Genomic DNA, 22444 nt, shown 5'->3' on the forward strand with positions numbered 1-22444 from the left:
ACACCATGAGGTCAAACTTAAAAAAGAAATGATTATTAAGGCTTCCATTTGGTACCAGTTTTGATCCTAGTGCAACATTTTCAGCCCAGTGTACATGGTAGTGTTTCATATCTGCAGTTTGACCTTATGATTGAATAAGATGTTCCTTTGGTAAATCAAATAAAGATAAATTATCTTTTTTTCAGAACCTTGTCAAACAAATGTTATCTTTTTATCCCAAAAATCCCAAATGACACTCATTTGTCTCAGGGGGCTTTACAATCTTTAAAGTATACAACACCCCCTTTCCTGAGACCCTTGCAGCGGAAAAGGAAAAACTCCCAAAATCAATGAGGGTAAAATGGAAGTAACCTCGAGGAAGAATCCCTCTCACAGATCTGACAGACGAGCAAGAGATGTCGTGTGTACAGAATAGACAACATAATAAAATGACAACATAGAGGATCCAGTCTATGGATTGTGTATGTTGTCTCATTGTGGACAGTGTGCAGACTTTACCAGTGGTCGGTTGGACAGAAATAGGACATGGCACCAGTCTTCTCACACATGCTGAGTCCTCATTGAACCGTGGCCAAACAGGTATGTGGCGTTTTGTTGTACAACGGTCACGGTGGTGTCACTCTCACTTCATACTTCTCTCTATCCACATTATATAGCAGAACAGAAAGGAGACATCCTTCCTTTTCCTTTGCTGTCTGGATTATTTTTGCACTTCCCCTCAAATATCTCCCATTCCTCACCTATTTTATTTCCCTTGTTTCACTATCCATCTCCTCAGCATTTTCCACTCTCTCTTCCCGCCGCTCGCCGTCTGTCTTTGTCATTCACTCCTCCTCACTGACTTGCTCTGTGATATTCGACTCTTGTCTGCGCCTCTATGTGCTGCTATTCTACTGTGGGTCACTGTCAAGAGAAGTATGCATGAAAGAAAAATACACACAAAAACGAAATAATAAGAATTAAATTACGATTGTACACTTTTATTTAATCATGCAATAAGGACAATAAATAACATTTCTATAAAAGTTGCATGATAGAGCTTATATATACCTGCACTGGGACAGAAAAATGAAGAGCATAAATATATTTTGAGTGTGAGGATTATATATAATTGTTAGTTTAGTGAGTGTTTGCTGCTTTTCCTCAGGGTTGACTTTTCCACTAGTATTGCAACGACACCTAGTGGATGCAAAGATAATTACAGCATTTATGGGCTTCCCTGAAGTACACATTTAAAACAATCTGGTTTTAATATACTAGTAGAATTGTATTGGGTACATTTAGATGAGTTGTTGTATCATTGTGTTTAGTGTGGTCAAATAATTAGGTTTCTTACGAGAAAAAAATCCCATGACCTTCAATTTGAATGAAAAATAATTAAATACATTTAAATGTATTTGCAGTTGACAAATGTTTTAATTTTGGGCATCAACAGTCAATAAGTGGCGCATGGGCCATTCTGTCTCTCACACAGTCAAATGCAAATGGCTACTTAGTTGGCAAATGACTTGGTTTGTGGTCATTAGCAACACAGGAGAGCCACAGACAACACTGACTGCAGTTCATCCTGACCACTAACCCATGGACATATACATGGAGCGAAGTAAGTGTTGACTTAGTATCCTTACACTCTAATCACAGAGGTTTTTCTTAAACCAAGTACATTAACAAGCACACAATAATGAGTCACATATTAACAGTGTGGGGAAAAAATCCTCACTCAACAAAAATGAGTCAATATTTTAGCAGCAGTATCACACTCTCAACATTTAGTCTTATAACACACAAACATGCACACACACACACACACCCTGCCATGGCTCAACATTATCCAATAGTTTACGCCTGTTTCCCATGTCCTGATTTACAGACTACAACTAGGTTAAGCTTACTGAAATCTTCACCTTTTTTTACTGAATTATTGGTGGCTTCTTGTTCTCGTCTTCCTCCTCCACCTGTGTGTCTGGGCTTTCTCCCTCTGCACTGCCAGACTCTTCCTCTGGCTTCTGACCACCCCAGCGCATTCTGCAGTGCGTGTTGAGCCGCTCCAGGATGTCGATGGAGTGGTTGATGAGGAGGGCGAGCCAGGCCAGGCCAAAGAAGATCCAGGAGGCCATGAGGACGCTGTACCAATCTGGGTACACTTTGTCCGGATTACTGTCTGGAAAGGAAACACTCAATTAACCCTCCTGCATCCCTGTTAAAATAAATTGCTTTTTTTTTTGATGATGATGATGTTGGTTCAACTTTCAGCAATTACATTTGTAACCAACATCATCCAAATATTCATTCATCTTTAGAATTTTTACTTTTTGATTGCCAGTTTGTTTATCATAATACCAATATTTTTCAAAGTCTTAGAAATAAGCCAAGTTGGTTACTGATTTATTATAGGAGGTTGAACTTCCAACATTTGAAAAATACGCACACCAAAATGATTGCTACTGTATGCTCATTATGAAAGTATATTGTATTTATAAAAACGCAAGAAAGATATGCCGCCTAAAGGAAAGTTAATGTTGCCACCAAAAATGGGACCATGGCTATTTTCTGCTGATTACTGGGCTGTTCCTACATAGTCTATTTCCTGTACCTGCCACAAAGTCTCCAAAGCCGATGGTGCTGAGGGTGATGAAGCAATAGTAGATGGCCTGGGAGAAGGTCCAGCCCTCTTGCAGTTGGAACACAACCATGGGCATAACAAAGAAGAGCACTGCTCCACACAGGTAAGACACCAGGTGGACAAAGAAGCGGGTACACTTCTGCCGAGAGATGCAGGAGGGAGAATTGAGGCATGAATAATTACTACCTAAAATGTGTAGCACAAATATTTCCATAGTGATCTGATATTCATAGAATAATTAAAGGTCTCCTCACCCTTCGCTGGGTCTTCCCCTCGAGGAAGTCAGAGACATTCCTCTCTATAGCAAGGATGTACTTGCCGACCCTGTTGAGCACCACCAAGTTGAGCGGGATACCAAATAGTGCGAAGAACACACAGAATATCTGGCCAGCAGTAGAACTTGGACTCATGTTCCCATAACCTGCAAAACTGTAAGCTATTAGTGTCTTATTTCACTCATTCATGGTTCATTATCATAATAAATCAAGTCATCTTGAAACATTGAACGTCTAAATAGTGAAATATCTTGTGTTAGTTATTACAACTCAAGATTACAACTCTGGTTAATGACCAAGTGCATCATAAGTGTTTAGGTTGCACAAACATGGGGTATGATTCAAATTCACTTCCAGTGTTGTCTAACCTATTGTTGTGACTACAGTGGCAGCAAACACAGCTGAGCTGGTGAACTTCCAGAAGCCGTCCGCGGTCTGGTTGCCTTTCAAGCTAAGTCCCACCTTGGACGCCGCTTGAACAACCTGAAATGAATAACAACATTACAAACCAGGGGAAAATGTCAAACTAAACTAAAACAATTGCAAATTTCATAGCCTTTGGTCGCCCCTTATGATTCACCATAATGTGACGCCCTGTACGTATTAATGTGTATTAATACGTACTGACTATGTAACATAATGAACACCTTTCTAAGCCTTGTGTCAGGCAGAGTATATGACAAAAGTCTTGAGTTCTACACTGGAAAATTGCTCCAAAATAAAAACATTCTCAGACCTAAGACTTTGTTAGTATTTAATATTAAGTAAGTTTACATTTACTTTATTTAACAATTGAGGCTTCATGTAAATTGATTTGTAGCCTACTGCCAATGTGTAAACGGATTGTAACAACCATTTCTGACTTTCTCAGTTACACAGCCTATGGATTGATTTAAATTAAGTGTTCTTTAGCTCTCCTACTGCACAAATAGTGTGTAGCTAACATAAAATAATGGCTGGTAATGACCAGCTTACTGTTTGCAAATGACCAGTTACAGTCTCAAAGCAACCGAGGTAAAGTCCATGCAGCATTGTTAAGTTACTGCTAGCTTGCTAACCTTAGTTTGCTTCCTTGTTGACGTTATAGCTAGAACAAAATATTTGAGTGGATATGTTAGTTGGGAAGCTTAGCGAAATAATTCACCACTAACATGATGCATTATACCAACATGAGTGGTATGAAAAATCGTGATTTTAGCCCAACATAAACTAAACTAAGTTTAGCCAGCTAGCTGTAACTTATCTACACTGCATGGATCTGCTGTCGGTTGTTTCGTTGTTAGCTAAGAAAGACATGTGCAAACAGGAAGCTATAGTTAGTATCATGGGGCCAATGGTCCACATAACATTACATAACACAAAATGACAGTATCGTTTTTTTAATTTTTTATTATAGCGTTATATTATTGTACGGAGCTACTCTGTTGTGGCCAATGCCCACAGTGACGCGTCCTAAAACCCGGAAGTAAGCTGCGCATGGGTTCCTTCCATGGTTCCTTCGAAAGAAAAGCAATGCAGTATCTCCATAGGATTTTGGAAAATAGCTCGAAATAAGGTCTGTGCTTCACACACATTTAAGAGACGGATCACGTTTTGTTCAGTCGGATAATCTCCACATGTCTACCCTACTTTTACAATTTTCGAATCATACATCTAATTGACAGATTTATGATTACAAAATTATGATGCTGATAATGGTATTAGCAAGAATGTTCTGTTCAACATAGTACCTTTACTTTTATGCATTACATCCTTGTTCCAAATATGTAAATGATAGCTAATTTTTGAAAGAACTGACTAAATTGAATGTATTGCACCTTAGGCTACTGCCTTATGTGTAGACTACGGAGCTGGCGTTGTACACAAATCACCTCTAATGCCTGCTACAAAAACAAAATGCAAATTTCAGAGAAATTGAGTCCAGTCTCACGTGACTTGGCAGAATTTTCAATTCAATCCGTTGCTTTTATTTCTCTGAAAAATAGTGCACACTAGTCATGCCTTTCTCTAGAATGTTTAATGTGCCAAAAATGCTTTTCAAGGAAAAGATTGCACAACTTTTCTGCGGTGAAAGTTGAATGTGTAGTTCTGAAAGGCTGATTAAGCTCGTATTTGCATAGAGGAACCTACAAGTGATTGCAAATGGCCCTCCACAGGTTAGTTTTGTGGTTTCTGCTTCAATAATAATAATTCATTTCATTTTTATAGCGCTTTTCCTAGTGCTCAAAGATGCTTAAAAGCACTGTGGCAAAATGATCCAGTTACTGTTAAATGATCCCCCCAGTAATCAGTACAAGTGGTTTATTTGGCTACTACGCAGGAGTCAACCTTGAAACATGCATCTAAAACAAGATCGATCAAATGTATGCTAGTTATAAAGAGTAATGGAAAACAACGATATCCTTTGTGAAGCTGAAGGGTAGAACTGTTAATTTGTCAGATGCATGATTGATTTGTAGTTATGGTTTCTATATTCAGACATTTGAAAAACCTTAAGGAGTTGGATTGTGGTCCCCATGTTAATCCAGTGGTCTCCTTTGAAACCAAAAACTTGTCATATACAAAACATACAGATACTGTTTGGCTACAGGCATACATTAGCTGTGAAATAGTCCCATTACATTTGCATTTTAGAATGTCTGTGGCAAAAATGAGTACCTGAGTGTAATGTGCTAAAACTAGGGCTGTCAAACGATTACAATTTTTAATCAGATTAATCACAGCTTAACAATTAATTAATCATGATTAATCACCATTCGAACTATGTCCAAAATATGCCATTTATTTATGTATATTGTTGTGGGAATGGAAAGATAAATGAAAGAAGGCGGATATATCCATTTAACATACAGTATCTATGTTTATTATAACATTTTTCTGCATGTCAAAATGAAAGACAACCCACACACCTATCAATCATCAAACCGTGGGGTCTTAATTCATTACGTGTTGATTTCTATCAACGGGGGAGTACTTCAGGAAAGTCGACAGAGGGGGGGGGGGGGGGGCTCGTGGAGTACTTCGTGACCACAGAGTGTGAACGTTGTGATCAGCTGTTTTAGCACAGTTCTCCAGTGAAGGGGGGAGTCTCCCTCCGCAGCCGGTTGGCGTAGTTTTGGCACAGTTCCGTTGTACAGACCGACGTTAACAGCAGCCCTGTCTGTGCACACGGAGACCGACTCTGTCATCCGGTGATCTAACCGCCTTCTGGGAAAACTTCACAAGTACGTCGGTACGCAAATGCGCTTTGTGACACAAGTGACGGTACGCATTTCAGATTACGCACATAACCTGCGTACCAGTTATGTGCACCCCTGTACCAGAGCCATATTATTACTATGATATGGCTCTGCCCTGTACTACAGCAAAAGTATTCTCCGTCGGGACTTCCTGCAACAACACCACGCCGTTATCAAAGATGTTCTATTGAGAAGACGATCACTACGTGACAAAAGTTTTCAAAACCGTGGCTACTGAAATCAATGTTACTAACTGCTGTCTGTGCAATTTACTCCGCGCGAGTTGGCAGACTTTATTTTGCTTACTTTAACATCATTTTTCATGGTGGGGTTAAGCCATTTATTGGTATGGGTGTAGCCTACCCCAGCCATACCCTGGCGCTGCCACTGGTGGCACATATGGGGCGGGCCATTCTGCACATGCGTTAAATGCGTTAAATATTTTAACGCAATTAATTCAAAAAATTAATTACCGCCGTTAACGCGATAATGTTGACAGCACTAGCTAAAACCCATAACTGTGTTGCCTCTGTTGATGTCCTGCACCTCACCTCAGCTACTCGTTCCAGGCCTTCTTGGTTCAGACAGGTGTACCTCGTAAGCAGCTTCTTTTTGTTCAAGAGTAGCCGATCGATGTCTTTCTCGCCAAGATCTCCCTCCAACTTCCAGAAAATCACACCGCCGATCAGTACATAGACCACGTAAACCATCCCGAGCAGGAGGATGGAGGGCACCCGCGCCCAGTTCAGCATTTCCTTTATCCCCATCTTGGCTCCCTGCTAGCACACTTGAATCCAGGTGTCTCGAAGGAGTGAGTGTTTACCAGCTTGTCATCTCTTCTTTCCTTGCATTGCAGTCAAATGAACCTGCAGCTGCTGTTTCAGTCACTCCAATATCCTGCCATGCAAATAGGGAGCGACACCAGCACAGGTTGTGCTTTCGGTGAATGTTGGCGTTTCTGGCCAAAATAAGCCATTGTTTATGAGGGTATGACATTGCGCCGCAACTGTGGGGTAATTTAAAAGTATAGTTTTTAGGGGATGTGCACAATCTCCAAGAACAATTAGGTTTACATTATATGGAAAATGATATCAGTTCTCATACTGGTTTAACCAAGAAAGTGGCAGTTTTTACTCTGCTAACCACCATTTTCAGTAAAAACATGAAAAAAAAGTATGAGCAGTAAAAGCCCTCTTCCTGTCACCCAGCTGCCTTTCTAGGATCACTCGGGTCACCTCACACCTTCATAGATGTGTTTGTTTAAGATAGCCCTCCATGCTCAATGCACCAGAGATGACCATCAGTACACAATCGCAGCTGTGGACTTACATGATGGTACACAAAAGTATCTGACATTTAGATATGTGCAACATGGGACATTAATACAGTCTAATAATGCAGTTGGATAATATAAAATAAAGAAGAACTACAACAAGAGCGCAAAACAATTCATCCTGTTGTGTGAGGGAAGAAACATTACAGGATTCCAACATGAGGCAACACACGTTCCACATTGAGGCTTTAACCCTAGGCTCTTATTCATCAAATTGCCAAATGAAAAAATATATAATCCCAATTCATGTATTTAAATGATATAAAAAAAGAAATAATCAGGAAGGATGAATGGTTACTTATTGTCTATTTATACTAAGAGCACAAATATGTGTTGCCCTCCAAACTTACTGTTTTTGTTTTTTTACATAGTTAATAAATGTTTAGAAATGTGTCCTGAACTATTTAATGTAATTCTTAGAAGTTAGATTCTAGGCCCTGATCCAATGAACTGATTCTTTGCCAAAGTTGAGGTGGAATTGTTATTCAAAAAGCTTCAGAAGTTGTTTCTGCATTGCATAGAATATATCAAACAAACTCAGGACAAGGAAAGTAAAGCAATTAAAGTAATACATATGCAGGGGCAAATATCTTACAAAAACTGTTTTTAATGTAACACAATATGTAAAGAAAACAGTCACACAAAATATGTTCTACCTAGTGAATATTACATATTCGACGTGTCTTCTATTGTACTTGAGGACACGTCTTCTTCCTCCTTTTGTTTCTTAAAGCCTGGATGAGTCAGGCCAATTGCATACTCCATTGTTCTGGCTCCCATGTTAAGGATAAGGGCGAGCCAAGCCAAGGCAAAGATGATCCATATGCCTGCAAGGCTGCGGTATAGAGAGATGTACTCCTTGCCTGGGTCAGTCCCTACATGCAATGGAAATGACATTGTCAGAACATGCTTGAACATCAGTAAGAATCATCAGGTAGTATGGTGTATTCATTGAAATGTCACAGTTATTGCCTCAAAGAATGAAAAGGCACTCTTATCTAACAGAGGTGACCGCTGTGGACTTTCCACCACATTAGTGCTTGTTTGCTTTCGCTCTACTCACCCACCACATAATCTCCAAAACCAATGGTGCTGAGGGTAATGAAGGTGAAATAGAAGCCCTCGCCAACGACCAGCCTTCCACGTAGCTGAACAGCAGAGGAGGGATGACTAAAAACAGCAGGCTGCCGGTGATGAAGAACAAGCTCACTGCCAGAGCCCTCAACTGTCTGCTATAGGAAAGAAACAAGTCACTCCATAGGCATCGTTTTGGCATTACAAATTCACCTTTTGCTTTCATACCTAACAGTTTGTAATTGCAACATTGATGGCTAGCAAATGCAAAGTAAGTATCATGGATCTGTAAGCAAACCATTTTTTGTTTGGTAGTAAGTCTGTCACGGTAACTCGTTATTGCAGATATATTGAACAACATATTAACTTCATACAATATATGATACCGTATATCAACATGTATATTGTACAATTAATGGAAATGTCCATGATACTTTTAAATGTAATTGATTTATTGTACAACATATCATGCACATGACCTCAATCTTTTTTACGCTATTGACTTGTCACACCATGCTGTATATGGACATGTCCTTGCTATATCGACTTATTGTACAATACACGGACATGAGTTTAGTAATATTGTGGATATTACCACGGTCATTTAAATGTTACCGACTTGCCATCAATCTATTTGTGTCATTGACATATCGAACAACATTCATTTTTGATGACCTAATGGCTAATGCGTCAGTACCTTGTGAGGAACAACCGAGACCATTCCCCTCTCCAGTCGACCCAGATGGATGGTGAGACACTTCCCCAGCTGCTTGAGGAAGGCCAGGTTCAGGGGGATTCCACACAGTGCGTAAAACACACAAAACACTTGACCAGATACAGTGCTGGGGGAGAGGTTCCCGTAGCCTGTGGACAAGACAAGGATTCGTCATTATATTCTCTTTTTTAAATGAACCAGTTAAAATAATGAATACTTAAAGATGTTCACCTATAGTTGTGACAACTGTGCCTGCAAAAAAGAAGGAGCTACTAAAATCCCAGTTGCTGGGGTTTGTTGAGTTGCCTGAGGGGTTCACTCCCTTTTCCCAGACATCCAAAATCACCTGCAAACACATACAAAAAGGTAATAAAGTATTAATAAAAAAACAAGTTATAATTTGGACCATGACCTACTTATTGATTTATTAGGACAGCCGTAACACCATTTATTAATGTGTACACAACCTAATAATACAATTGATCTCTTAACTTATCTGTCACTAAGTATTGATGAGTCCTTTTTATTGTCATATTTACTCTTTGAAAGACAAACCATGTTTTTAAGCATGTCAAAAAAAAAAAAAACTAATATGGCAAATGTAATTATATTTCAAAATTATCCTGTTACATTTTAATAAACCTTAACGCTGTTAATGTTTTTATAAATTCAAGAATTGTTAAAGAACCTGAACAAACTTCTCCAAGGCTGGTCCATCCAGGCAGGTGTAGTTTGCCAAGAAATGTAACTTCTCCAGTTGGAAATGGTTCCGGTTGTTGCTCTCAGCCTCCCGCTCCAGTATCTGGAAGATGGTGGCCCCAACCAGCAGGTACGTGAAGTGGGCCAGAGTCAAAATGGCTGTCCAGCTCACTTTGAACCGCACATACTGGAACCTCGCCATCAACCAGAATGGACCCAAACTCTGATGCTCAAACGTAGAGGTCAATCGCTTCAGAAAGGTTTGACAATCAGAGTCTTGATGAAATATGCCGGTCTCATTAGTAGTTCCCAAAGATGACTTCCATTGCTGCAAATATATTCTTCTCCAGAAGATTGTCAAAAGCGAGACAAAGCTAGAAATGGCGGATGTTTGGTATCATGGGGGTGACATGCTCGAACTGGATAATGCTCCAAAGGTGAAACATCTCGACTCGATGCTCCTTCTCTGATTGGTCAGGGATGTTGGGCTTTGATTTATGGGTTGCTTGTGTAACGATTAAACTCCTCTTCTCCATTAGCACGACATCTGGACACACACACATCCACTTTCAACTGTTTCCACTAATAAGGAAGCGTTGGCAGCGTTGTGTCAGCAGAACAAAAGTTAATGTTTTACCTTACTGCTGTGGTTGTCTGAGCACCCAATGATAGCAGAGCCTTTCAATAACATTCTGCATAGTGAGGAATCCTTTTATCGGAAAGGTACATTTCAAACAAAAACTATATTTACTTAGTTGCCTGTTGAATTTTGCGGAAATGTCGAAAGCCCTAATAGACTGTGTGCCATAAAGCAAAGAGTTGGAAGATGAGTCATGAGAGAACTTGATGGGGTTTTATCGCTGTAGTGTTTAGTATTCTGGGCATGTTCAGAATGCCTCAGAGGACCGTATAAGAAAAGCCATTACGACTTTAGACTAGATGCCAATAACTACAGCTATAATTATCTTAGAAACATTCAGTTATGCTCGGGTCGGTTTGTTGTCCCAAAGTCCCATTTGGGGTGGAATAAGAATGTAGCAAGAATATAGTAAAGAGTTAGATTTATTATATTACATATTGTAGCCTTAGATATATTTCCAATGCTGCAAAAAATATTAAACACTCCATCTGGAGTTTGTCATGTGAGTAAACTGTTTTATGTAAGGTGACAGATCACGTAAAAACAAGTTTAAAAACTGTAATAATGTGGGATACGGCATGCAGTACATACACTTTGAATGAAAACACACAAAGAAAGTTTATATAGAATTAAAATAAAATGTTTACTGCCTGCTATATAGTCATTTAGATTAGTCATATTCTTGTGTTTTGGGTTACTAGCAATATTATACTCCATCAGAGAAAATACAATTTCACACATCATTGTGTTACAGAATCATAACAACATGCATGTGAAATGCAAAAGCCTTGTTCACAGGTCCGTCAAAAACAAAAGCATGAACTTGCCTTGCCAATTTAACTTAGAATTAAAGCTAAAAGGTACATTAGGGTAACAAATATTTTAAATGATTTCCTTTTACTGCCCAAAATTGCTTCTTGTTCCAAGAGTACACTACATAAAAACGGCTTTAAAGTAATTAACTACTATAGAAAAAAGAATGAAGCTGAATGCTAGTTTACTGCAATATGAAGTTCAACTTCAAGCTTGATTACATGTTCAGTGCTCTCCTACACTATCCATTTATTTGTATAGATGTACACTTCTGTGTTTTATGGACTTGTGTTTTTTTGTGGTGTTATTAAAAATATCTTTGAACACAATCACGCCATGAAGAGAGTCACTTAAGTGTCTGAGAGAATAACAGATATCATGACTTCACGGAAGAGGGCTCATTCTCCAAGGCAACTGGATGCAAATTGTGCAGCTGCTGGTCATCTGTCAAACAAATCAACGCAAAGTTTGTAACCCTATTTGAATTTCAAATCAAGTATCTTAAGGAAGCAGTGCACACGCTGCAGGCCCTCAGGGTGTGTCCTGCCTTCTGCTCAGAGCACACTGGGAAGTGCTCCACCTCCCTGTGTTCCTAAATAGCATTAATCACAGATACTGTACGGCTTTATGACCCATTAGTAAAACTGCTACACGATGATTGCTTTTGTTAATATTATATCCTTATATTTCTGAACAATACTTGAAAATAAAGGTTTGTATTTAAAGACAGAAAAAGATACGTGTGCAGTACTTGTTATTTGGAATACATTTCACTACTAATTCACATGGATCGTAGTCAATGACGCAACCAGCTGGTTAGCTTCCCTTATACCCTTCATGGCTGAAGGTCATGACGAACAGCTTGAGGAAGTCTTTACCTGGGATATCTTCCAGGTGTATTCCACAGACAAAGCAGCACTTCTAAATCTGAAACGTGCCAGAGAGTAATAACTCTAAAAGGAAGAGCAACAAGAAAGAGATTTAGAATCAGTGATGATGGAAGAAAAATATAGCACAAGCTATTTCATAAATCAGGAAGCTCACGGAAATGTAAGTTGCCACAGAACAGGCAGATCAGCTGTTATCAGGTTACCAAACAACTCCTCATGTACTGTATGTGTGTCAGTGCTTAGTACACATTGACTAGTAAGTGCTATGTACAAATGTAATACGTGGGCAATACTGCATTTCATCATCAAATAGTTTATTCTGGATTTGATATTGTGTTCAATTTTCTTATACACAAAATGTACTATACATATATTACATATCTATTTACAACCTTTTTGATACATCATGATTCATTCTTCACCGACTGGAGCCACCTGGTTTCCTTCCTCTCATATCTTGAGACAACATTTGTTTAGATCAAATGTGCGGCGCAGGCTTTGATTTATACTGCTGCCCATTGGACCGGACAAATACTCCAGGAGGCCAACCAGTGTGTGTCTGCATGTCAACATCAGACAGGATGTGTGGCTGGGGTTTGGCAGATCACAAATCCAGTATTTTCCGGATCTTCAATGTCCGTCCATCTTTACTCAATAATGTCCAATACTCGTTTACATGCAGATGGAGGTTGAAGAAGCATTTAGATGGCGGAGCTTCAGGTGTTCATTAGAGCATCGTGGTATTATTGAGGTGGTCCTGAAATACAAACAACATCACCCGGCAGATCAGACATCCGATGAAAGGTATCAGAGAAAAACACAAATAATGCACCAAAAATATTTCCTTGAACATCTTTTCAGAGTAAGAACTCAACGACGACTCAAATCACAATATGAGCCAAGAAACCCAACGCTGCCCATGGTTCTGTCTCTTCACATGATCTCAGCCTTTCTGTGTATCTCATAGCATCCGCACAACAAGCAGCTTCTTAAGGGTCAAAGGAGAGGGAAGCAGGGAGAGGACCATGGGACAGCAGGAGAGGAGAAGTTGCTAAGCTAGAAGAGAGAACACTGCCGCCAGAACAATCCTAAATGAATCTGAAGAATTACCAGTTTATGAGTGTGGTACTTTCTAAACTCAAATCTCAAAAGAAGACTTTTATTCTGAAATGTTAAAAGGCTTTGCGGGTGTGTGAGTGCGGGTGTGTGAGTGCGGGTGTGTGAGTGCGGGTGTGTGAGTGCGGGGTGTGTGAGTGTTACCTGTCCTGCTGAGGAGGTTTTCTCTTGCTCTGACAAATGCCAGGATGTCAGCATCAGCCTTTTGGTCTCCGGTCAGGGGAATGGAGGAGGATGAGAGTGTGGTGGTGGAAAGAGACCTGAAATGTACATGTGTGTAACGCAGCAAGACAATATCAGCATTCAGGACTATATTCTTGTCACAAATGCTCAATTTGTGTGTTTTGGAAGGGATAATCCTAAAAGACAAACCATTTCTGAACATTCATCCTGTTTTGTCACAGACCCATATTTCTCACAGATGATATCTTTCTTTCTTAAGGTTGGTTCTGTGTTGTTGTTCCAAAAGCTTTAAGGAAACATGCTTAACATGAACAGGTAACAGATCCTCATATCACGGGGCCTCCGACTAAAACAACAGTGTGTCTGTAATTTAAGTGGTTTTTGGAGAGGCGAACAAAAGCATACATGTTATTCATTGACTGTTTTAAAACAGTCGTTCCAGCATTTGCTTGATTTGTTAATATAGTTTGTAGACATTACTTCACAAAGAAATACAAAAGTTATGGGCACGTTCAGAAGTGGAGAGAAAACACTGCGCAGCTATAAAAGCGGCAGGTCCAGACTATATGTATATACTTAAGAGTTACTGCAAACATGTGTAGCTACTGTGTTTATAACATTTGTGCACACACTTGAAAGAACTACACAAACACAGTTCATCTATGGATTACATTGTTTCTTCAGTCTGCCCTCTTTAAGAGGCCTTCACTTGTACAGAGTGTAGGGCTGGAATGAATGTCAAATTTGAAGTCTCAGTTTTTCAAATAAAGCACTAAATGTCTGTTTATCTCCTAAATAAAACTCCTTCAAAATAATACCCTGAATTTGAGGGACGTCCCAGTGTAAAAGGAAAAGCTACGCAGCATTCACATGTTGTCAAATGCAGCAAAGAGGCTTCAAACTATCCGTTACAGCCCGAATTAAGAGACCGCTGTAAATTCTATTTTTCCTGAACTGCAAAACGTATTCAGAGATGTTTGTGAATAATAAGCGGAACGACAGACATAGAGAGCTTCAACTTTGCTGAATGTAAGCACTATCAAATCTATCCATTGCCCTCTTGCCACAGCAGCCTTCCATGTACCTCCAGTCAGATGAAGGAGTGAAGTCAGACACCGTCCTCCCTAGGGTCTCATCATGACACTTTGCTGACCTGAGATCTTGAACAGAGGTGGAGCAGTGGCCTGGGTGTGGTTCTGATGGAGAGCCTCTCACAGTGCTGCTCGGAACAGGTGCACTGTGGGACAAGTCGGGAGCAGTACTGTGGCACCATTAGCCCACAGATGATCACATAGCAGTGGTCTATAGTCATTCCATGCTGCCTGTACTCATCCTCTCTTTGTATCAGTATCATTGCATGCATGTGCTCTTCTTCACCACAAGAGGGAACCACTATACAATGTAGTTGCATAGTTTGCACTTTATTTACAACCTTTTTGAGGCTGTAACATGTTGCACGTCTTTTAATACAAAATGGTATGGTTTGCAGTTTAACTCCTGTTTCAGTTTAAAAGTGTGATAGAATTATTTTGACAATTTCTTTTTGGATGATTATGAATTCAATGAAAGAATGAATTATTTAAATGTAAGATGAACCCATTGAAGATACAATTTAAGAAAATGGATAGATTTGTGTTATTATTTCAAATCATCGGAGTTGGATGAATCTGAATGTCCGAATGATGAGACGATGAGCTTTGTGGCTACATTGATGACGGTGTTTGCTAAAGTTCTCAAAGATTAAAAAGGATACAAAAGAATCCTGCACGAACAATCCACATACACCTTCATTTCTTGAGGAAATTAAATGACCTTACAGAGATTTCTAGGAAATACCAAAGACTCGGTTGATAATGATAGGGCTGCAAAATATAACAACAATTTATTGAAATTGCAATATCCAGAAGTGCAAGATCTAAATCTCAGTAAGCGCAATATTTGGTGATATATCTTGATAAAGTGTTATTGTGCTGGAAAGAAGTCACGGCCTAGGAAAGGTTTTCTACAGACTTATTAAAGAATCCTTGTTTGGTATAGATCCTTTTGAAAAGTCACACCATGATAATTTTTTATATATATTTTTAAATGCTGATGTAAATGACGTTTTAAAAAATGTAAACAATGTGCAATTAATATTTTTTTCCAAATGGTCTGGCTTCATGTCTGCCGTGTTATCCACTTCCTGTCCCCTCGCCCAAACCGAAAACGGAGTAATAAACAGTCGGTGAGAAAGCTTCTGACAAAGGGAAACTAAGGACAACCAGTGTTGTAGCGAATTAAAGTGTCACCCCCTCCTAATATCCTCATCCTGGTTGATGGAGCAGAAAATCACAATGACATAACCTTTCAACATTTGTTTAACATTTGTTCCATGGAAACGAGCAGTGAGGAGCTGCAGGTTGTTGGTTATTAATCAAATGCTGCTCCAGCCCAGATGGGGAAAGGGTATCAATAACATGAGTGAGCTAAGGCGGAAACGACTCCGTGAGGGAAGATGGTTCCCTCTGAAGCTTGGCTGGTGTCTGTGTGTAACACATGGGCTTGGTAGAGGGTTTAAAATGAATGCTTAATGTCCTCATCACGGCTTGTAACACTTTTAAAATCTGGAAGAACAGACTGAACAGAATCATCTTAGTATCTCACCGAAATCCTGGAGTGCTGGGTGAAGATGGCTGTGAGGTTCCCCTTGGCGACCCGGTATGACTTCTGGCTGTGGCCTCAGACTCCTAGGAACAACCATTGAGAAACACTTCTCAGCAAACACCATTCCATACCGATGACAGTCCAACACGATGTGGCCATATGTTACTGACGGCGAGCGGAAACTGAAGACCTCGGGAGTTACAGTATGTTCTCTTCTTTAGCTCCATCATATCTCTTACTCAGAGTCTGATCAATTACATGTGTATCGCTTTCCAAAAAACAGAACAATAAATGGTTGAACAAAGCTGTCTGATACAAGAGTACTGGCACGGAAAACAGCCGGCTTCCTGCTTGGAAGACTAAAACTGCACATGTAAGGTCTGTCTGTCAGACTTCCTCTTCTTTCCAGTGATACATTCTCAAACCTTGCTCAGATGTGAGTGAAACATTTCCTCTTTCATGGGACCAAAACGATAGTTACGTCTGTAACTACGGTCCTATGAGTCCCGGATGACCGCCAGAGGCGCTGCTTTAGCACTGGATATGTTCATCGCGCGCATGCGCAGCTCGAGTACCAATAACAACAAAGTCACCTGTGACCCACGTGACACCAGCTATATCAGCCGGTGTCATCAGAGGATCTGTTCCCAGAATGTTCTCGCGAGCACACAAGAATTCTGAGAGACAGGATACTCTGGTGGTCATCCGGGACTCATAGCACCGTAGTTACAGACGTAACTATCGTTCTATTTCGTCCCTACAGACCGCCAGACTCAGAGGCGGTGCTTTAGCACTGGATGACTTATACCAACCATGTCATGAAGAATCCAAGCCCTTGCTCACCACTGGAAGCAGCGGAGCTCGGCAAAAGGACCACGCCCAAAGAATGGGGAGTGGCAACATTGACCTGATGACAACTGGAGAATGTGCCAGAAGACGCCCACGACGCCGCGGCACAGATGGTCTCCAGGGGCACCCCTCTCAGGGCAGCCCAAGATGTTGAGATGCTTCTTGTAGAGTGGCATCTCAGCCTGATGGCAGGGGGCGGCCACTGGCCCCGTAGGCATGTGAGATGGTATCGACAACCCAGTGGGGAAGCTGCTGTTTTAGAGGGCACAACCTCTTTTAGTGCCTCCATGGCAAACGTAGAGCTGCTCCGACTGCCGTATACAGGCAGTAGCATCGATATACGCCCTCAGGGCACTCACAGGGCACATCAACTCCGACGTGCCGTTCTCCTGATTGTCAAAGCGTGTCAGCTTGACAGGCCGATTGAAGTGGGTTTGTGGAAGCATCTTGGCAGGAACGCCACATTTGCCCAAAGTGCAACACCTGAGAGTCCCACCTCAGGCATGCATTGCTCACGGAGAGGGCTCCCAACTCGCTTCCCTGAAGCTATGGCAAGCAGAAATGCAGAAATGCTGCCTTTGTGGACAGCCACTGAAGCCCCACCTGGGCCAGGGGCTCGAATGGAGGAGATGATAGGGCATCCATCAGCAGGGACAGGTCCCGAGCCGGAGCCCTCGGGGTGCTAGGGGGACGCTGCCGTAAAGCCCCTCTCAGGAACAGTGTTATGCGAGTGACTGAAAACCAGTAACTAGTTACCATTACTAGTTGCTTCATTTCAAAAGTAACTCAGTTACTTTACTGATTACTTACACCAAAAAGTAATGCGTTACTGTGAAAAGTAATGCGTTACTGTGAAAAGTAACGTTTTAGTTACTTAAAAAAAGGGCTCCCATTATATTAATGCCCTTATAGCCTTCATTTAAGTAGCCTACTGTTATTGCATTGGAGAATAATACAATCTGTTGATCAACTTGACATGCATTATATGCAATCTGGATAGCATCGATATTAGCTGGCTTTACATTTTTGTATATTCTTTCTCCACGTAGTTGGAAAAAGTGTTCCGTTTCATATGCCGTGTGCCGCCCGGACATGCTATCATGCTTAGCTTAGCTAGCTCCCTGAAAGCGGGTGACTCCACTGTAGCAATAGCCTGCATGTGTTCTACAACATACCGTGCAATGGCTTTATCGACTTTTCCCTGGCTAGCAGTCCCTTAAAATCCAGCCGCTGTTGCTTTGGTGGAGGTGGAGGTGGAGTGGCGTCGGCTGAGTCTCTGGTCTTAGCTACTAGCTTCGTCCCAGCATGTTGTTTCTGCAGATGTTTTAAGAGATTTGAATGACTGGTTTGGGAAGTAGATATGCTCTTTGACCCGCCAGGACACAACTTACATTTAACTAAAACGTTCTTTTCTTTGTGGTCGACAAAAGTGAAATAGTGAGAATATCTCCAGGTGGAGAAACTAGACTTGAGCTCCGCCGCCGCCGCCATGACAGTCTTGTTAGTAAACAACACAAACACGCCCACAGCCCGTCTCCGCATGTGTCACAGGAAGTATTTAAGTACATTTACTCAAGTACTGTACTTAAGTACAGTTCTCATCTCTGTTCACCTGGCTGTTGACTATATAAAAAAACTAACGCAGTAACGGAGTAACGCACCATGTAGTAACGGTAACTGAGTTACTGAATTTAAAAAGTAATGCGTTAGAGTACTAGTTACTGCCAAAAGTAACGGCGTTACAGTCCCAACACTGCTCAGGAATAGGGACACCGACCTGTGGCACCGACCTGTGGCACCCCCCCGTGGCGCCGTCGACCCGCTGTCGGGCAGAAATAGCAGCCACCTAAACTCTCAAAGTGAAGTGAGAACGTCCACTATCTAGAAGGGACTGCAGTCTGGGCAACAGTGGGCATGTTGTCCGAAGGAACAAGCCCATGCTTGCCCCCCAGTTGGGGTAAAAAGTGCGTGAGTGCAAGCTGCACAGCCCGAAGCTCTAGCACGTTGACATGGCGTGCACCTTCCTGGGCAGACCACTGACCCTGAACAGTCCTGCCCTGCCACACTGCACCCCACCCTGAGAGACATGCATCTGCAGTGACAGTCACCCGGCGGGATGGGATGGCGCCCCTGGGCACGCCCATCAAAAGATAGGCCCTGTCCCTCCAGCGGGACAGAGAGTGGAGGCACCGCTGAGACACCCTGACTCTTCTGTGCCTGTGCCACTGTGGAGGCTTTTCAGCCACATTTGCATGGGGCTGAGCGACAGCAGGCCTAAGGGCACAACAGCTGAGGCAGCCGTCAGTCCGCCCAAAAGCCGGAGGAACTGAATCTAAGGCACCATCTTGCCCAGCCTGAAGATTAGAAGAAGGTGGAAAATGTCATCCACACGACGAGGTGACAGTTGGTAGGCCCTCATGGCAGCCGACTCTAGGACCATCCTCAGGTAAGTGACCTGTTGGGAAGGGTCCAGGTAACTCTTCCCGGTGTTTATTGTTAGACCCAACCGGGCTACGTGAGATAAAATCAAATCAAGTTTTATTCATAAAGCACATTTGAAAGCGAGAATAAAAACGCATTACTACAATCACAATAAAAGACAATAATTTACAACAGAAATATAAAAAACAAAAACACAGGGAATAGTCAGGTATATCATATTCCGCTCTGATTAGAAGGCCAGAGAGAAAAAGTGGGTTTTTAGTGAGGATTTAAAAACCCCTAGGGTCTGGGCCGACCTCACATGGAGGGGCAGAGTGAAACCAGCCAATCGTCTAAATACGGCAGGACCTTCAAGACCTGCCCCTGCAGGGGTGCGAGAGCATCCGCCACGACCCTGGTGAACAGCCTTGGAGAGAGGGAGAGACCAAAGGGAAGCACCCGGAACTGATAGTGTCGGCCCTGAAAGGCAAACCTCAAGAACTTCTGGGGGTGAGATGCAACTGGCACGTGGAAGTAGGCATCCCTCAAGTCCACGGTTGAGAACCACTCCTCCTGTGCATGCGCTGTGTTCAGCATATGGAATGGCAGCACCTTCAGGAATCTCTTGATTCCTCTGAGTTCCAAGATCAGACGAAATTCGCCGACTTTCTTGCTCACGAGTAGAGCTTTCAACGCACGCCGCTGTGTGGACAGGCCGTAAGGCTCTGAGGCACAAGGCTGCCTAGAAGGCCGGCGACCGGGGGCATGATAGCCACCGGGAGGCGGTTGAGTGGGCCGCTGGGACCTCCGCAGACAACCACTGTAAGCTGGTGGCTGAGTGTGGCTGCTAGAGGGGCCCCTGGGCCTGCTGGGAGTGGGCACAGGCCTATGAAGACCCGAGAGCTGCGACCCAGCCCCACCCTTGCCGGATCCTGCATGGCAGCAGAGTGGGGGAGGGCCCTGGTGTCTCTCCAGCATGCATGGTGCTCCCTCAGGTACTCCTCTGAAGGAGGAACAGTGAGAGTGACAGGGGCAGGGTTATGCCTGAAGAAGGCGCTAGCCTGAGCCGAGTTGGCCTGCGGAACCTGAAGCTGCAAGTGTGCCAGGGCCGCACGAATAATGGCCGCCATGGAGGCGTCCTCCATGCCTTGCAGAGAGCTCTGAGCAGAGGAGTGGGAAGCCTCCTCGGGAGCGCGGGGGCCCCATCCTACACCTCTGAAGAGGTTTAGCCGAAGCCGCTAGCAACATGGCATCTTCAAGCAGAGGTGCGGCAACCGAAGGAGGGCCAGGCGGCAAGCTAGTAGCCCCCACACCGGCCCCTGGCTGAAGGGCCAAGAGGAGCGACTTCATCTGCTCCATGTCGGCAGCTAACCGATCCACCTTAGAGGACAGCTTGTTTCTAGTCCTCTACCTGGGGGGTGAACCCCTAGCCATCGCTCCATCAAGTCGCCTGGAACGGCCAGACTGAGCTGGAGGAAGTTGTGACTAGGAGAGGTGTCCGTTGGCTGCTGCCAGACTCTAGCCACTCTGAGCGCCCGAGGCATGAATCTACAGTTCATGCAGGCGCTTTGTGTGAGACCCTCTCTTAAATGCTCGAGGTCAAAGCAGAGGGGGGCAGCGGTCATGGCCGTCCTCGGGCTCAAGAGAAGCCATACAGGCGCTACATGAATGAGCCATTATGTAGGTAGCCAGATGCAGTGTAACCGGGAGCGGGTGCGAGAACACAGCCTTCACCAGCTACCTGCTGAACGGAAAGAGTAGAGCAATGCTCCTACTCGAGGAACACAAAGAGGGATGTGTCCTACACCCACGTTACCAGCAGAGGGAGCGGGAGCGAGAGCACTGCCTTCACCAGCTGAGTTAAATAATGAAGCTTAGCAGAACATGCAAGATGTTAGCCAAGCGGCTGCTGCTAACAATCAAAGCAATGGCCAGTGCTTACATGGCATAGAACTGTAGTAACCGTGGCCAGTGCCTACACGGCAAGTGCTTACACGGCATAGAACCGTAGTTACAGTAGTAACCGTGGCCAGAGCTTAAAAGTGTCAGCCAAACGGCTGCACACTAGCAATAATATAATATTGAGAAGATGAAACCCTCTTTAATGGCCACACATGCAGAGCACACAGCACACAGTGAAGATTGTTCTCTGCATCTAACCTCCTAGTGCTAGGAGTCTAGTACTAGGAGCAGTAAATACGATATAGTTAGGCTGAGCCACGCTACTGCTAACTAAATAAAACGAGAAACGATAAGACTCCGACTGGATCAGTCGCGAAGCTGCACGCGGCCAGCTGCATGCAGAGAAATCCCTCAGATCAAACGTTCAAACTGAACGTCTGAACATTCTTGTAGCCATCAAACGTTCAAACTGAACGTTGACGGTACTCTCGCGCAGCGAGAAGATGAGAGGAACAGATCCTCTGACGACAACGGCAGATATAGCCGGTGTCACGTGGGTCACAGGTGACTTTGTTGTTATTGGTACTTGAGCTGTGCATGCGCGCGATGGACATATCCAGTGCTAAAGCACCGCCTCTGGCGGTCAGTAGGGACGAAATAGAACCGAATAGAACCAACGTTTTAAAGACAGCAGTGCTGTTGGTCAGATGTTGCTGCTTTGCATCTTCTTCAGTGGTTTCCACAATGTGCCATCCAGCCTTAAAGGCCACGCAAAGAGTGTTGTTTTGGCCAATCTCAACTCATCTTTCTCTCCAAGCTTTTGCAAATGTTATGTTTACTAAACAAAAGTTTTTTAAAGGGATAATTTGAATGTTTTAGAATGGGGTCGTATGAGGTACTTAGCCATACTTAAATTAGATGATTTCTGGCAAGCCCCCAGAAACTAAGTGTGACGGAGCGGATCACAGAGTGACTGACTCCGCCACTGACAGCACGCACACACACACACACACACACACACACACACAC

At 42.8% G+C, this 22444-nt stretch overlaps 3 protein-coding genes across 6 annotated transcripts in view; all 3 read right to left on the bottom strand.

The window, feature by feature from the left end:
* Positions 1-959: 959 nt before the first annotated feature.
* kcnk17 (potassium channel, subfamily K, member 17) lies at positions 960-7073 on the bottom strand. The gene is made up of 5 exons (XM_034111295.1): positions 6689-7073; positions 3267-3381; positions 2878-3044; positions 2594-2762; positions 960-2161 (listed from the first exon to the last, which is right to left on the bottom strand). Exons 1-5 carry the CDS (start codon positions 6902-6904, stop codon positions 1911-1913), a joined length of 918 nt encoding a protein of 305 aa, XP_033967186.1. The 5' UTR covers positions 6905-7073; the 3' UTR covers positions 960-1910.
* Positions 7074-8136: 1063 nt separating this feature from the next.
* On the bottom strand, positions 8137-10375 carry LOC117467457 (potassium channel, subfamily K, member 16-like). Its single transcript, XM_034111095.1, has 5 exons — positions 9948-10375; positions 9491-9605; positions 9242-9408; positions 8534-8702; positions 8137-8345 (listed from the first exon to the last, which is right to left on the bottom strand). The coding sequence occupies exons 1-5, from the start codon at positions 10158-10160 to the stop codon at positions 8137-8139; spliced, it is 873 nt and encodes a 290-aa protein (XP_033966986.1). The 5' UTR covers positions 10161-10375.
* Positions 10376-12606: 2231 nt separating this feature from the next.
* Positions 12607-22444, bottom strand: part of LOC117467345 (kinesin-like protein KIF6) — a 58100-nt gene continuing 48262 nt past the window's right edge. The window contains exons 13-16 of one of the 4 annotated variants that reach the window (XM_071201649.1): positions 16244-16326; positions 14685-14837; positions 13562-13677; positions 12607-13058 (exon numbers count right to left, since the gene is read on the bottom strand). In XM_071201649.1, the coding sequence (XP_071057750.1) occupies positions 13045-13058; positions 13562-13677; positions 14685-14837; positions 16244-16326 (366 nt within the window). In that variant the 3' untranslated portion in view covers positions 12607-13044. Of the gene's footprint in view, positions 13059-13561; positions 13678-14684; positions 14862-16243; positions 16327-22444 lie in introns of all 4 variants that reach the window. The other 3 variants (XM_034110908.2, XM_071201648.1, XM_034110909.2) reach the window with 3 other exon arrangements.

Source organism: Pseudochaenichthys georgianus, chromosome 22 (assembly GCF_902827115.2).
Source record: "Pseudochaenichthys georgianus chromosome 22, fPseGeo1.2, whole genome shotgun sequence".
NCBI classification, from domain to species: domain Eukaryota; kingdom Metazoa; phylum Chordata; class Actinopteri; order Perciformes; family Channichthyidae; genus Pseudochaenichthys; species Pseudochaenichthys georgianus.

Excerpts from the sequence above, each read along its gene's own strand:
- kcnk17 (XM_034111295.1), bottom strand. The coding sequence starts at position 6,904 with ATGGGGATAAAGGAAATGCTGAACTGGGCGCGGGTGCCCTCCATCCTC. Across the intron at positions 3,382-6,688 it reads GCCTGGAACGAGTAGCTGAG|GTTGTTCAAGCGGCGTCCAA; the intron begins GTGAGGTGCAGG and ends TATTCATTTCAG. Across the intron at positions 3,045-3,266 it reads CACTGTAGTCACAACAATAG|GTTATGGGAACATGAGTCCA; the intron begins GTTAGACAACAC and ends ACAGTTTTGCAG.
- LOC117467457 (XM_034111095.1), bottom strand. The coding sequence starts at position 10,160 with ATGGCGAGGTTCCAGTATGTGCGGTTCAAAGTGAGCTGGACAGCCATT. Across the intron at positions 9,606-9,947 it reads CCTTGGAGAAGTTTGTTCAG|GTGATTTTGGATGTCTGGGA; the intron begins GTTCTTTAACAA and ends ATGTGTTTGCAG. Across the intron at positions 9,409-9,490 it reads CACAGTTGTCACAACTATAG|GCTACGGGAACCTCTCCCCC; the intron begins GTGAACATCTTT and ends TCTTGTCCACAG.